Source organism: Bubalus kerabau, chromosome 3, assembly GCF_029407905.1.
Source record: "Bubalus kerabau isolate K-KA32 ecotype Philippines breed swamp buffalo chromosome 3, PCC_UOA_SB_1v2, whole genome shotgun sequence".
Taxonomy (NCBI): domain Eukaryota; kingdom Metazoa; phylum Chordata; class Mammalia; order Artiodactyla; family Bovidae; genus Bubalus; species Bubalus kerabau.
The window spans coordinates 91,130,340-91,143,464 of NC_073626.1; the positions used below are offsets into that span (position 1 = coordinate 91,130,340).

Here is a 13,125-nt window from a genome sequence, read left to right on the forward strand (position 1 = left end):
TATTAGGAAAGGAAAATAAATTTGATGATGCTTAGGAATTTATTTTCTATGATATATTTTTCAAGAGCTGTTTTCCTAGAATATATAAGGAGGGATATTTGCCCATGAAAAGGAAGCAATCATATCCCTGCAAACATGAAGCGGATATGAAGAACAGAGTTGACTTCATGGGGAAGCTGGGGAAGCTCCAGGGCCTCTCATTGTGCAGTCTCCTTCCAAGGGGGCCCTAACCATCTCATATTTATAATTTTATACTGTCTTTCCTTAAAATGGCCTCCCAATTCTATAAGCTTCGAGTCCCACATACCTATATCTATCCCCAGTAAATAGTGCAAGAAAGCTAGTTCTAGCTGTTTAGGTTCTGCAGTTGTCCAATTCTCATCTTTTAATGACTATTAGAAAACAATTCGGAGAAGGCAATGGCACCCCACTCCAGTACTCTTGCCTGGAGAATCCCATGGACAGAGGAGCCGGGTGGGCTGTAGTCCATGGGGTCGCTAAGAGTCTGACGTGACTGAACGACTTCACTTTCACTTTTCTCTTTCATGCATTGGAGAAGGAAATGGCAACCCACTCCAGTGTTCTTGCCTGGAGAATCCCAGGGACAGGGGAGCCTGGTGGGCTGCCGTCTAGGGGGTCGCACAGAGCCGCACACGACTGAAGCGACTTAGAAGCAGCAGCAGCAGCAAATAATTGCATTTTTAAAGAGGGTTCCACTCACCACTTTATAACTCTCTAGGCAACTCCTTCTCATAATGTTCACTTGATGTTCGGATTAACAGTAAGTCCCATTTGCTGAGGTATAGAGAAAAATGACTTGTCCACCGGCTGCCAACTAGAAGGCCATTTTCAAGTTATGACTCTCTAGTTCCCGAGTCCCTGGCCTAGGGATGATGACGAGTGTCACAATAAACAGAGCTTATGCTTGAGTCAGATTTTAACATCAGGATAGGCTTTCAAAGTTAACCAGCTGACAATTCAATGACAGTCTGATGTCATTTACAGAGTACTTTCTCTATTCTAGGAACTGTCCTAGATGCTGGGTCAGGAGATAAATAATATGTGACTCTCACTATTGAGGGCTTAGGGCTTTGCTTTCACTATGTGGTGATTATTTTGTGATTCAGAAGAAACAAACACTCAATGCCAAATGGGCAAATTTTAAAAAATTGAGCTATCACTGACATAAAGATTCCATTAGTTTCAGGTGTACAACATAATTATTTGATATTGTGTATACTGCAAAATGATCACAATAAGTCTAGTTAATATTTCTCACCATATATAGTTAAATATTTTTTCTTATAATGAGAAGTTTTAAGGTTTATTCTCTTAGCAACTTACAAATATACAATACAGTATCACTAACAATCCTTGTCTAATTCAATGAAATATTGAGCCATGCCATGTAGGGCCACCCAAGATGGAGGGGTCATGGTGGGAGAGGGTGAAGGACAGGGAAGTCTGGTGTGCTGCAGTCCATGGGGTCACACAGAGTCGGACACAACTGAGCGACTGAACAACAGCAAAATCATTAACCATAGGCACTATGCTGTACATTGCATCCGCATGGCTTATTTATTTTATAATTGGAAGTTTGTACCTGATGATGCCCTTCACCCATTTTCTACGTGTCACCATCCCCCCTCCCTGCCCCCCCCCCACCAGCTTTTGCAACTACTAATCTGCTCTCTGTATCTAAGAGCTTGAGATTTTTGTTGCTGTTTTTCTGGGGTTTTTTCTTCTTCAATTTCTCATACAAGATAGATCACATGTTAATTGTCTTTTTCTGTTTGACTTATGTCATTTAGTATAATGCCTTCCAGGTCCATCCATATTGTTACAAGTGGTAGGATTTCCTTCTTTTATATGGCTGAAAAATATTCCTCTGTGTGAGCGTGTTGGTGTGTGTGTGCACACATGTGTATGTATGTAGGTATCACATTTTAAAAAATCCGTTCATCCATTAATGGACGCTTGGGTTTCTTCCATATCTTGGCTACTATAATAATGCTGCAATAAATGTGGGAATGTGCGTATCTTTTCAAGTTAGTGTTTCTATTTTCCTCAGGTAAATATTCAGAAGTAGAATAGCTGGGTCATATGGCAGTTCTAGTTTTAATTTTGGAGGAAACTCCATTCTGCTTTCCATAGGTGTTATATTAGAAACTAAGAATGCACAAATGTTCCCTTTTCTCCACATCCTTGCCACAGTTTGTTATTTTTTGACTTCATGGTAATAGCCGTTCTGACAGATGTAAGGTGATATTTCATCGTAGTTTTGATTTGCAGCTTCTCCCTGATAATTAATAATGTTGAGCATCTTTTCATGTACCTGTTGGTTATCTGATTCTTCTTTGGGAAAATGTCTGCTCAAATCTGTCCATTTTAAAACTGGTGTGTTTGCTTTTTGGCTACTGAATTATATGAATTCTTTATGTATGAGATAGAGTATTTCATTTTAAAGTAGAAAAACCCTCAACAAAAATTCTTTCCAGAAATCAAGAAGAAAACTTTTAAAGTGATCTAAAAAGTAATTTTATATGGAAAAAAAAATCTGAGAAATTCCATAGCCTATTTGCTTTCACATGTTCTTTCTGAAACTGTTACCATTTTAAGTGTTAAGGACATATCTGAGCATCTTATAATTTACTCCTTTTGAATTACTCGTGAACTCACCTATGGAAATTACCCTGAAATTAGTCTCTGAAATGCCCCTATTTGGAGGAGCTAACTTAATATGCTTCTTTTTGAAGGCACTATTTTCCTTACCCAAGGCATAGAGGGCTGGGCCATTTGTACAAGAGATCCAGCCCATGGCTCTTTGCTTAGCTCTGAGAAAAGCACACAGTGTCAAGGTTATCCGGGAAGGAATTCAGGGAGAAAACAACCTCAGTATCCAGATGCCTTTTGGCTGTGCCAAATATAGTGGCCATTATTTTCTAAATAATTGAGTGAGGAATTTGAAATAAACAAACAAGAAAGCATTTGTTTTTAATTCAGGAGATTTGCTTCAGCAGAAAGCATATTGCAAATACAAGACCGTAGTACTTTAAAGGCTAAGGTGAAAAAGAAATGTTGAGTCCAGTTTTGATGCATTTAGGACTGTGTTTTTTAATAGCAGGCAGTTAGGCTGTCTGCAGAGAGGAGGAGGGTGGGCAGAGAGTCTCCAGAGGGTAGTTACCTCCCCCCACCGCTTTCCCCTCCCATCTTGACCCCCATCACCTACCCCACCCCACCCCACCCCACCTGCTGCCTCTAACTCTGGTTAGCCAGTGTCTGGGGAGCCTTGGTTTGCCCTAAGATACCGCAATGCCTCTGACTTCTGGCAGCAGAATTATCTAAAACTCGAGATGACGAAGGAAAAGAAATGAAGCAGTCTCCTACCTTGTTTTCTCTAACCCTGTTTTCTTGGTGTGTCTCTCCAAGATGCCAATTTCCTGTTTTTTGGAAATTCGCTTTCCTCCAGCTTTTACTATAAACAAAGAAGAATCAGCACAGGAGACATGGTTAGGGCAGCAAGAGAAAGTTAGTTTTATTATTCAAGGTATGAATTGACATTTGAAGAATTTCAGAACCTTTTGAAGAGCTGAACTTTTATCTAAAACAACATAATAAAAAAAGTACCTTGAGGTAATGTTACAGAAGAAAAAAAAAATTCAATCAAAGTGGGAAGGAGAGAAGGGCTGAGGTTTTTGCCTGTTTGTGTTCAGAGAGGGGGAACTAAGACTAAAAAAAAAGCAGTGGTGTTTATACCTTCGATTTGGGAGGAGATAACAATGCATTCCCTTAGGCATTTCACTGAAAAACATTTTTTCTTATTATCAAACCAATTACATTCTTCATGATAGCAACTGACAATTACAGTGTGACCCTCCTGTTTTCCCACAAGATTAAAGTGCAAGGCTTGCAAATTTTTTAATCCAACCAAAGCTTTCAAAAGCTAGATTGGAGAAAGAGCCAAAAGTCAGGGCAGCGGTGATAACAGGCACTTAATTCAAGAGAGATGCTTCTGATCCCACCAGATACCCACCTTCCATCCCAGACCTCAAACCTCCGATGTTGGAGAAGCTCAGATGTTCTAATAAGTAATTAAAATGCATTAATAATCCTGCCGTTCAAGAGATCAATTAGTGTTAATTAGGCTACAGATGACCTAACAGCAATTCAAGTGTTTAACAATGTCAGATGAAATCAACTTGAAAAGGAACAACCCATTTCATATTGCAAGTCAAAGCAAATACTTTTTTCTGTTCCCAGGAAATTTGCACATTTGAAATCTGACAAGCTCAAATGATTAAAAGCTAAATGGACATTGATTTGTTTGAGCCTGTTAATTCTTTTTATGGAAATGTTAGATTGGCAATTTTCTAAAACTGCCTTCAATAAAGCGAAAAATAAGAAAACCTCTTCTCTTTCTCAATGCCTTCGTGAATTGACTTCATTTTTCTTTTAAAACTATTCATTTTTTGACTATGTAATATACATTCATAAAGCACACAATTCAAAAAACATGGAAAGGTCTCTTCTACAATTATTTTTAGGTTTCCAGTTCACCTCCCTAAATACTGCTAACGTTAACAAGTTTCCTATGTATTCATCCATAGACATTCTATACACATACCTATATATTTTTTTAATGGCAGCAGACATTGTTCTACATCTTGCTTATTTATATTTTTCATTCAGTCATGCACTTTGGAGTAAGTTCCCTATTTGTGTGTAAAAAGAGATATATATGTATATATGTATCACATATATATGTAAAAATATATGTGTAAAAAAAAGAATATATGTAAAAAGAGAATGTCTTTTTTTTTGACATCTGCTTTAAAATTTCATTATATGGACATTCTATAATATGGACATTACAGCATTCTACAATGCTGTAATGAATATCCTTTTCATGTACATAATTTTGCACAAGTACAAGTATATCCATGGGGTAAATTCCTAGAAGTGATCTTATTAATTCTTAAGAGTATGTGCATTTGTAATTTTGTTCAATCTTGTCAAATTATCCTTCACAGAAGTTGCATTAGTTTACAATCTCACTAGCTACAATGACATTGATTGTTTCCCTATACCTCAAGCAACAATGTGAACTAGAAAATATTTCATTTCATTAACCAATAAGAAAAAGAAAGGTAATTTGCATTTCTTATATTTTATTAAAAGTTGAGCTTATTTCTGTGTTTCAGAAGGCAGTTGTATTTTCTTTTTAAAGACTGTTTAAATTTTCTCTTTTTATATGCTGTTACAACTTTATTTTAAAGATTGTAGCTTTATATTTTAATTGATAGTCTTTCTTTGCTATATTTACTTTGCAGAATTTTATTAGCTATTCTTATTTATTTTTCCATATGAACTTTTGAATCATTTTGTCAATTCCCACCAAAAATATCCTGCTGGTAGTCTTTTAATGGTCTTGCTTTAGATTTATAGATTTTTAAAAAATCTTATTTATTTATTTTTGGTTGTGCTGGGTCTTCCTTGCAGTGTGGGCTTTTCTCTAGTTGTGGCAAGAGGGGGCTATGCTTTGATTGTGGTGCGCAGGCTTCTCATTGTTGAGGGGCACTTGCTCTAGAGCAGAGGCTCAATAGCTGTGGTGCGTGGGCTTAGTCAGCTGCATGGCCTGTGGGAGCTTCCTGGATCAGGGGTCAAACTCGTGTCTCCTGCATCGACAGGCGGCTTCTTTACCACTGAACCATTGGGAAGCCCTTAGACTATTTTTTAAGGGAAAATTCATATCTTCATATCCTGGTTGCTCTCTTTTCAAGACCATGGTATGCTTTTCCTTTTTTACATCCTCTTTTGGGTCCTTTAGTAACTTGTTCACATGAATCTCACACATTTATTATTAGGTTTATTCCCTAAGCATTTTCTCTTTGTTGTTGTTGTTGCAATTGTAAAGAGGGTCTATTCTTCCATTATAGCTCTCACGGATTGTTGTTCTTATATTAATATCATTGATTTTATATCCATATCTTATTGAAATCTCTTATTGTTTATAGTATTTTTGTTGATTCCCTTTTATTTTCCAGGTTAAAAATTATATAATCTGCAAACAATAGAATATTATTTCTTCCTCTAGAATAATATTAAATAGTGGTCATGAAGGACATCTTTGTCATCTTAATTTTTTAAGGGATTACTTTTAGTGTTTTCCCATTAAGTATAATGTGTACGTAGTTGGATATACACACAAACACATGTCTGTAATATATATACCTATTCAAATGCATTTCTTTTACCGTATTAAGGAAATATCCTTCTATTACTGTTTCATTGGCTTAAAAAATTACAAACACAGGTTGAATTTGACTAGATGCTCTTTTATAATTAATGTATATGATCATATGGTTTTCCTCCTTAATGTGGTTAATTATGTTAATAGATAAAAGTTTTATAAGTATATATTAATGAATATTTTACTATCAAACCATTCTTGTATTCATGGAATAAACTCTTCTTAGTCATTTTGAATAACCAAGTTTTTCTATTGATAATAAAAGCATATCACTATACTTTTATAATACTAGATATAGTCCAGGGGGGGAAAAGTCCTGTGTTTACACACACACGTGTGTGTGTGTTAGTCACTCAGTTGTGTCCGACTCTTTGCAACCCGATGGACTGTGTAGCCCACCAGGCTCCTCTGTCCATAGCAAGAACACTGGAGTAGGTTGTCATTCCCTCCTCCAGGGGAATCTTCCCAAGCCGGGGATTGAATCTGGGTATCCTGCATTGAGGTGGATTCTGTACCATCTGAGCCACTAGGCTCTGCTTTAAATTCACACACATACACACACACAGCATACAAAATAATCAGCAACAGAAATGGAAATGATGTGGAAACATCTTTTGAATAGCCATGGGAAATAGAGATGAAATAAACCGAGAGGCACCTTTTCTGGAGACTGCTTGAGGAGAGTATGCCTCTGTATGAAGGGTGTTGCTCACAGCACAGCTCTCTCTTCTGCCAAGAAGAATCAAATCACAATAGCTCCAGAGCTAGAGCTTGGGTCTTCAGTACCCTTCAGTAGTATCTTTCATTCTTACGAGAAATGAGAAATGCTTTTTAAACATGGAGTGTTGTAATTACTTTCCTATTAGTATTCCTTTTGTTTTCTCTGTTATGGTTTTCACATGTTTTCTTCCACTGATTATCATTGCCAGCTACAGAAGCACACTTGTTATAGTTAAAATGAGCACCAGTTTAAAGTGAGAAGAACTTTGGAATGTTGAGGTCTGTGCTGTTCATTTGAAAGGACGTGGACAGTCTAGACAATGTCCAGAGGAGAGTGACCAGAGAGGAGAAGAAGCCGTGTCACACTGGAAAGACCTCTTCTGAGGAAGCAGAGGCATAAGGGAAACTTATGGTGTCATTTTCAAGGATTTTAGAGGCTGTCTTATGGAGGAGGCCTGGTTTCCTGGTGAGGAGATGTTATTAGGGTCAGAGAGCTCTACCCTGCCCGAGCTCTGTGACCTTGGACAAAATACTTAAATTCCTCTGTGGCACAGTTTTTGCATCCTTCAAAAGGGAATGATACTGATTGTGTGAGTTGTCCTAAAAAATAGAGGTAACAGAAGCACCTGGATACATGGGAAGCACTTAATAATTAGTAGTTATTATTATTTACATTTGTTTTTCCAGAGGACAGAATGAAAACCAAAGAGCAAAAGTTCCTGAAAGGCAGAGCCTGGCTGCATATAACTTTTATTCAAAGTGAAGTAGACCGCATAGTACAATAGTATATTCTCTGGCCCCACAGTGTGCTGAAAAGAAGTGTATCTGTCATGAATATTTTAGAAGGGTTTTGGGGAACTCAGTAGAAGTCACTAGATGGTTTTTATTGTAACGTCTTTAATGTGAGTCTAACTATTCCCATCTACCTACAAAAGAAAATCTATCATGTTCCCTCCCTTTCGAAAGAATACAGTGCACTTAGAAAAGCAAATGCCAAAAAAAGAAAAAGAAAAAAAAAAGTAAAGAGAATGCAAACCTGGGAGTTCTTCATTCTTCAGAACAATAAAACAGAGACATTTGAGGGGAAAATAAAAATCCTCTCATGACAGACCCTAGAGTTTTTCACACACAGTGAAGTAAGTCAGAAAGAGAAAAACAAATATTTTGTATTAATGCATATATAAGGAATCTAGAAAAATGGTCCAGATGAACCTCTCTGTAGGGCAAGAATAGAGATGCAAACGTAAAGAACAGATGTTTGGACACAGCGGGGGGAAAGGGGATGAATTGGGAAACGGATGTTGATATACGTGCACTGTCGTGTATAAAACAGATAGTGGGAACCTGCGGTATAGTGAAGGGAGCGCAGCTTGGTGCTCTGTGATGACTTGGAGGGGTGAGGGTGGGCTGGGGTGGGGTGCAGTGGGGTGGGGCAGGGAGGCAGATCCAAGAGGGAGGGGACATATGTATACATACAGCTGATTCACTTCGTTGTATAGCAGCAACTAACACAATTTGCAAAGCAGCTATACCCAATTTTGAAAAAATTCTTCTCACAAGATTCTTACTTTCATCCAGGAGTCTTTGAATCTATCCAGGGCTGTGGGCTCTGAGTGATTTAGGAAGCACAAGTCAACCACACCTTGAATTTTCAGAGTATAGTTCTTGTACCAAACTTGTTCTGATAAGTAATCTCACTTGTTCAGCGAAGTACAGTAGAAAGGAGCAGAGGAGGATCCCTCCACACTATATGTGGATACACCTAGATATAGAGTAAGGCTCTCACTACACAGGGGTGATTGAACCAGATGGAACCTTGTGGGAGGGTCATCTTCAAAATTTTTCAGGGAATACTGTTGACACTTATCTCCTGGATCTCCCTGGGTCTAGACAAGCCTTTTTTTTTTTTAAATGTTATTGTTTTTTATTTTTGTTCATTTTCTTTTTGGTTGAGCTGTGCGGCTTGCTGGAGAAGGCAATAGCAACCCAATCCAGTACTCTTGCCTGGAAAGTCCCATGGACGGAGGAGCCTGGTGGGCTGCAGTCCATGGGGTCGCTAAGAGCTGGACAAGACTGAGTGACTTCACTTTCACTTTTCACTTTCATGCATAGGAGAAGGAAATGGCAACCCACTCCAGTGTTCTTGCCTGGAGAATCCCAGGGATGGGGGAGCCTGATGGGCTGACGTCTATGGGGTCGCACAGAGTCAGACACAACTGAAGCGACTTAGCAGCAGCAGCAGTGTGGCTTGCTGGAACTTAGTTCCCCAACCAGGAATTGAACCCACAACCTCAGCAGTGGAAGCTCAGAGTTCTAACCACTGGACCACCAGGGAATTCCCTAAACAAGCCATTAAAAAAAATAAACATTTGCAACCAACATTTGCAATCAGATTCTTGCCAGTTTTATTTAAACTAGTTGGTCTAACTCACAGGACCTCAAAGTTTTACTGTAACTAAATTAGCTCAATTAAATTTGTAGTTATTTATGTAATTCCATGTTTGGGACTATATTGCCTTTTGAACCTTGGTAGAACAACCAACTAGAATTGGGCAAAGTGCAAAATGAACTGATTAAAATTTTAACAGGACTTTGAATACAAATATATTCAAATACAAGACTTCAGGTCCTTTTAATAGGTAAAATGAACTAGAGATTTTTAAAGAATGTTACAGATTTAATGTAATGCAATTTACATTACATTAATGTAATTTAATGTAATATTAAAACTATTTTTTAATAGTTTCATTAGAAAACCTACATTGATGTGGAGAAAACAAAATTTTGATTTCCTATCTATGACTAAGTGTTATACTTTGGTGGTCACTTTTGTAGTTTATGGATTTTTGTAGTTTTCAAAAGTGGACCCTTGAGTTTAGAATGCTATACAATAATTTTTCAATTAAGATTTTTCAATCATTTTGCATCTTGTTTGGTAGAGGGTGGTTAAGATAAAGAAAGACAAACCTCCAAGAAAAATTGAGCTTCTTTCCTTCAATAATCAGTGGAGAATGTGTGTGAAAAAGATGACCACCATGAAGGTTTGGGCAAACTCTGCCTTGTGACTTAGAACTTTCATTTGAACATTTTAATTTAAAAGTCAGATGTTTGCAAAACACTTTCTTTGCTTTCACAGTTGAGTTTTTGGTAAATTCTAAACTATCCATCAAAAGACCCGCATCAGGAATAGCTTGTGAATCAAGGAGAAAGGGCTTGGCATGGGTCCACTTGACTGTCCATCTCTGCACCCCTGCTCTCCAGCTGTGTGGTGCTGAGCATATTCCTTGACCTTGCTAACTTTCAGTTTGCTCCTCTGTGAAACAGGGATGTGGGAACATCATTGGTCTGCAGGGTTGATTTTGTGTCTAGAAGGCTCCGTGGAGTGCCAGCACACAGGGTTAAGTGAAAAGCAGCTGTTCTTGTCATCAAACCCCTGTGCTGTGCGTGTGGGGTAGTGGTCTCGCAAACCTCTCTGTCAAACCTCACAAATCAACTCCCAGAAGTTGACATGAACAGAATGGAGTTGATAGAATTAAACCTCTAGTGTTTGCTTTAAAAAAAAATCATACTGGCCCTTCTGCAACTATGATTTCTTCCCCCTTTTCTGCATTAATTTAACCCTAGGGGATACACGGAGCTTCCCTGGTAGCTCAGATGGTAAAGAATCTGTCTGCAATGCAGGAGACTGGGGTTCAATCCCTGGGTTGGGAAGATTTCCTGGAGGAGGAAATGGCAAACTATTCCAATATTCTTGCCTGGGAAATCCCCTGTACAGAGGTGCCTGGAGAATCCCATGGATAGAGGAGCCTGGTGGGCTACAGTCCATGGAGTTATAAGAGTCAGACATGACTTAGTGACTAAACACTCACTCATGCAGGGGATACATTCCCTAAACTTCCCTCTCTCTTGAATGAGTCAGTAAACGATTTTCTCTGGGGGTTCAGCAGTGGCCCCTTTGATGGCTCTGATTCGTTTGTCTTATGCCGAATAAAAAAGTGTGAGGGATACAGAAAACTCATGAATGCTGCTCTTTCTCATTCAATATGTATGCCCTTAGCTTCCTTAGATTACTTTCTACTCGCACAGTTTTGGCTGTTCATGTAATGGAGGTCTTATAAAACTGAGAGTGAAGCAAATCAAAACAGCAGAAAACCAAAAGCTAAGCTTTGCCGGGGACCAGCCCCGGCTGATCCAGGGTATTCGAAGGAGAGACGGCTAGGCGAGGGTCAGGGAATAACTGCTTAATTACACTTTAATTAAGGATACAAAGAGTAATAGAATAAGGATAGCTCAGTGAGGAAATTCAGTGGAGAAAAGAAGCTGAGTGGCTTGGTTTACACGGAAAATCAATATAACCCGTGACACCAGGTTAGCTCTGACCACGGAGGCCGCAGGCGCCCTCTCGAATAGCGGAAGGTGCCCCACCTTAGACACCTTCTCGAGTGGGTCTTAGAAGCCCAGGCAAATAAATGGTCGCAGAGGACATCCGCGCTCCAGATGGACGCTCAGCTGGAATTTGGGAGAGAGAGTGACATGGGGAGACCAAGTTTCAGTGAACAAGGCCCGCACTTTATTTTCCAAAGTAGTTTTTATACCTTAAGTATGCATAGAGGATAATGGGGGAAGGGGTAGAGTCATGCAGCAAGCCAGGCTTTTTTCCTGTAAACTTATCATATGCAAAAGTTCAGGTGATAGACATCATCTTCTGGCCCGGAGGCCTGTTAACATTTTAAGAAACTTATCTTTCTCTAAAGGTGATTATTCCAAAGTCAGGCGCCAGCCTTCCAAAAAGCATTGAACAAAGCTGCATTTTACATTTCTATACACCCATTATATCAATCAATACACTGCCAAGGACACAGTAGGTAAGGAGTATGGAGACTTAGCAGCAAACATTGGCCCAACAAGTGAAAAACCCTTCACCAATACATTTTCTAATCAATCTTTTAACTACTCAAAGGAATCTGTGTTTAGGCAGTTTAGAACATCTCCTGCCTCTCACAGTTGGGAGGCTCTGAACAATCACATGTGGCCGGAAAAACCCATTCAGGCAGGCTAGAGGATTTCCAAAGGAGTTTGTAGGTTGAAACACTGTCACATCCAGGAATTATTAACTGGAGCTGTGAGCTAACTCTTTTTCCAGAGAGAGGTAGTGGGAGACAGCCCCCCGTAAAGTCAGAGGTGTAGGTGAAAGCACAAAGCAGAAAGTAGGCAGACTCTGGTTTTGGGGGTAGATGTTCGAGAATTTCCAGGGGGACTCCTGAGGCTCGATCCCGCCTTTGCGTATGCCGAGCCTCCTTCCTCATGACCTTTGTCATGGGTGGAGTGCCTCACGCTGGCTCTCAGCAGTGATAGAATTCCAGTTGAGCTATTCCAGATCCTCACTCAATATGCAATATGCCGGCTCCCAGCAAAGCTTCCTAGAGCCCAGGCCACCTCATGTTTAATGTAGTCTTGTTTCACAACATAAATAAGCAGGGCTCACAGAGGTGCCATATATTATATAACATACATGAAAGAAAAAACCACTACACACTTGCCGCGTAGGTGGGAAAGAGTTACAGCTGGCTGACTTTTGAGTGGTTTCATTTTTAACTGTGATGGGGCAGGCACATGGTTCTTTCCCATTGCAATTTCCTTCTGTTCTGATGATTGCAGTAGTTTCTAATGCCTCCCTCAAACATCAGGAGGTCTTGCCATGGAAGAAAATCATTTCTTGTGACAGCTATGTGTTTTCCCAGGCCTGTACTTTACAGGGATTAACATTCATGTCTGGGTACCTTACACAGGTTATCTCTCTTAACAGTCATAACAACCTTACAATATCAATGTTATTTATTACCGCTTCCATGGACAGAGGAATCTGGTGGGCTACAGTCCATGGGGCCACAAAGAGTCAGACATGACTGAACATGCATGCACACCCCCTCCTGTTTTAGAGATAAGAAAACTGAGGCTCAGCCATGTGGAAAGGAGGCAGGGTTTAAATCTAGGACTGACTAGTTCCAAAGGCCATGTCAGACCTTTCCACCTTATCATGTCTGCATCCTACTTTCTGGGGCCAATCTATTGCTTATAAAACTCAGGTGAAATTTAATGGAATTCTGGCAATGAATTATTTTTGTTCTATAAATAAAATTTTGTGTGGTAGCAAT

General features: G+C 39.3%; 1 protein-coding gene across 3 annotated transcripts in view; it reads right to left on the reverse strand.

Moving 5' to 3' along the window:
• The window catches only part of DAPL1 (death associated protein like 1), a 110,418-nt gene that overhangs the window by 9,207 nt on the left and 88,086 nt on the right, over positions 1-13,125 (reverse strand). For all 3 annotated transcript variants that reach the window (XM_055572489.1, XM_055572488.1, XM_055572490.1), the window contains one exon: positions 3,388-3,475. In XM_055572489.1, coding sequence (XP_055428464.1) covers positions 3,388-3,475 — 88 coding nt within the window. The remainder of the gene's footprint in view (positions 1-3,387; positions 3,476-13,125) is intronic.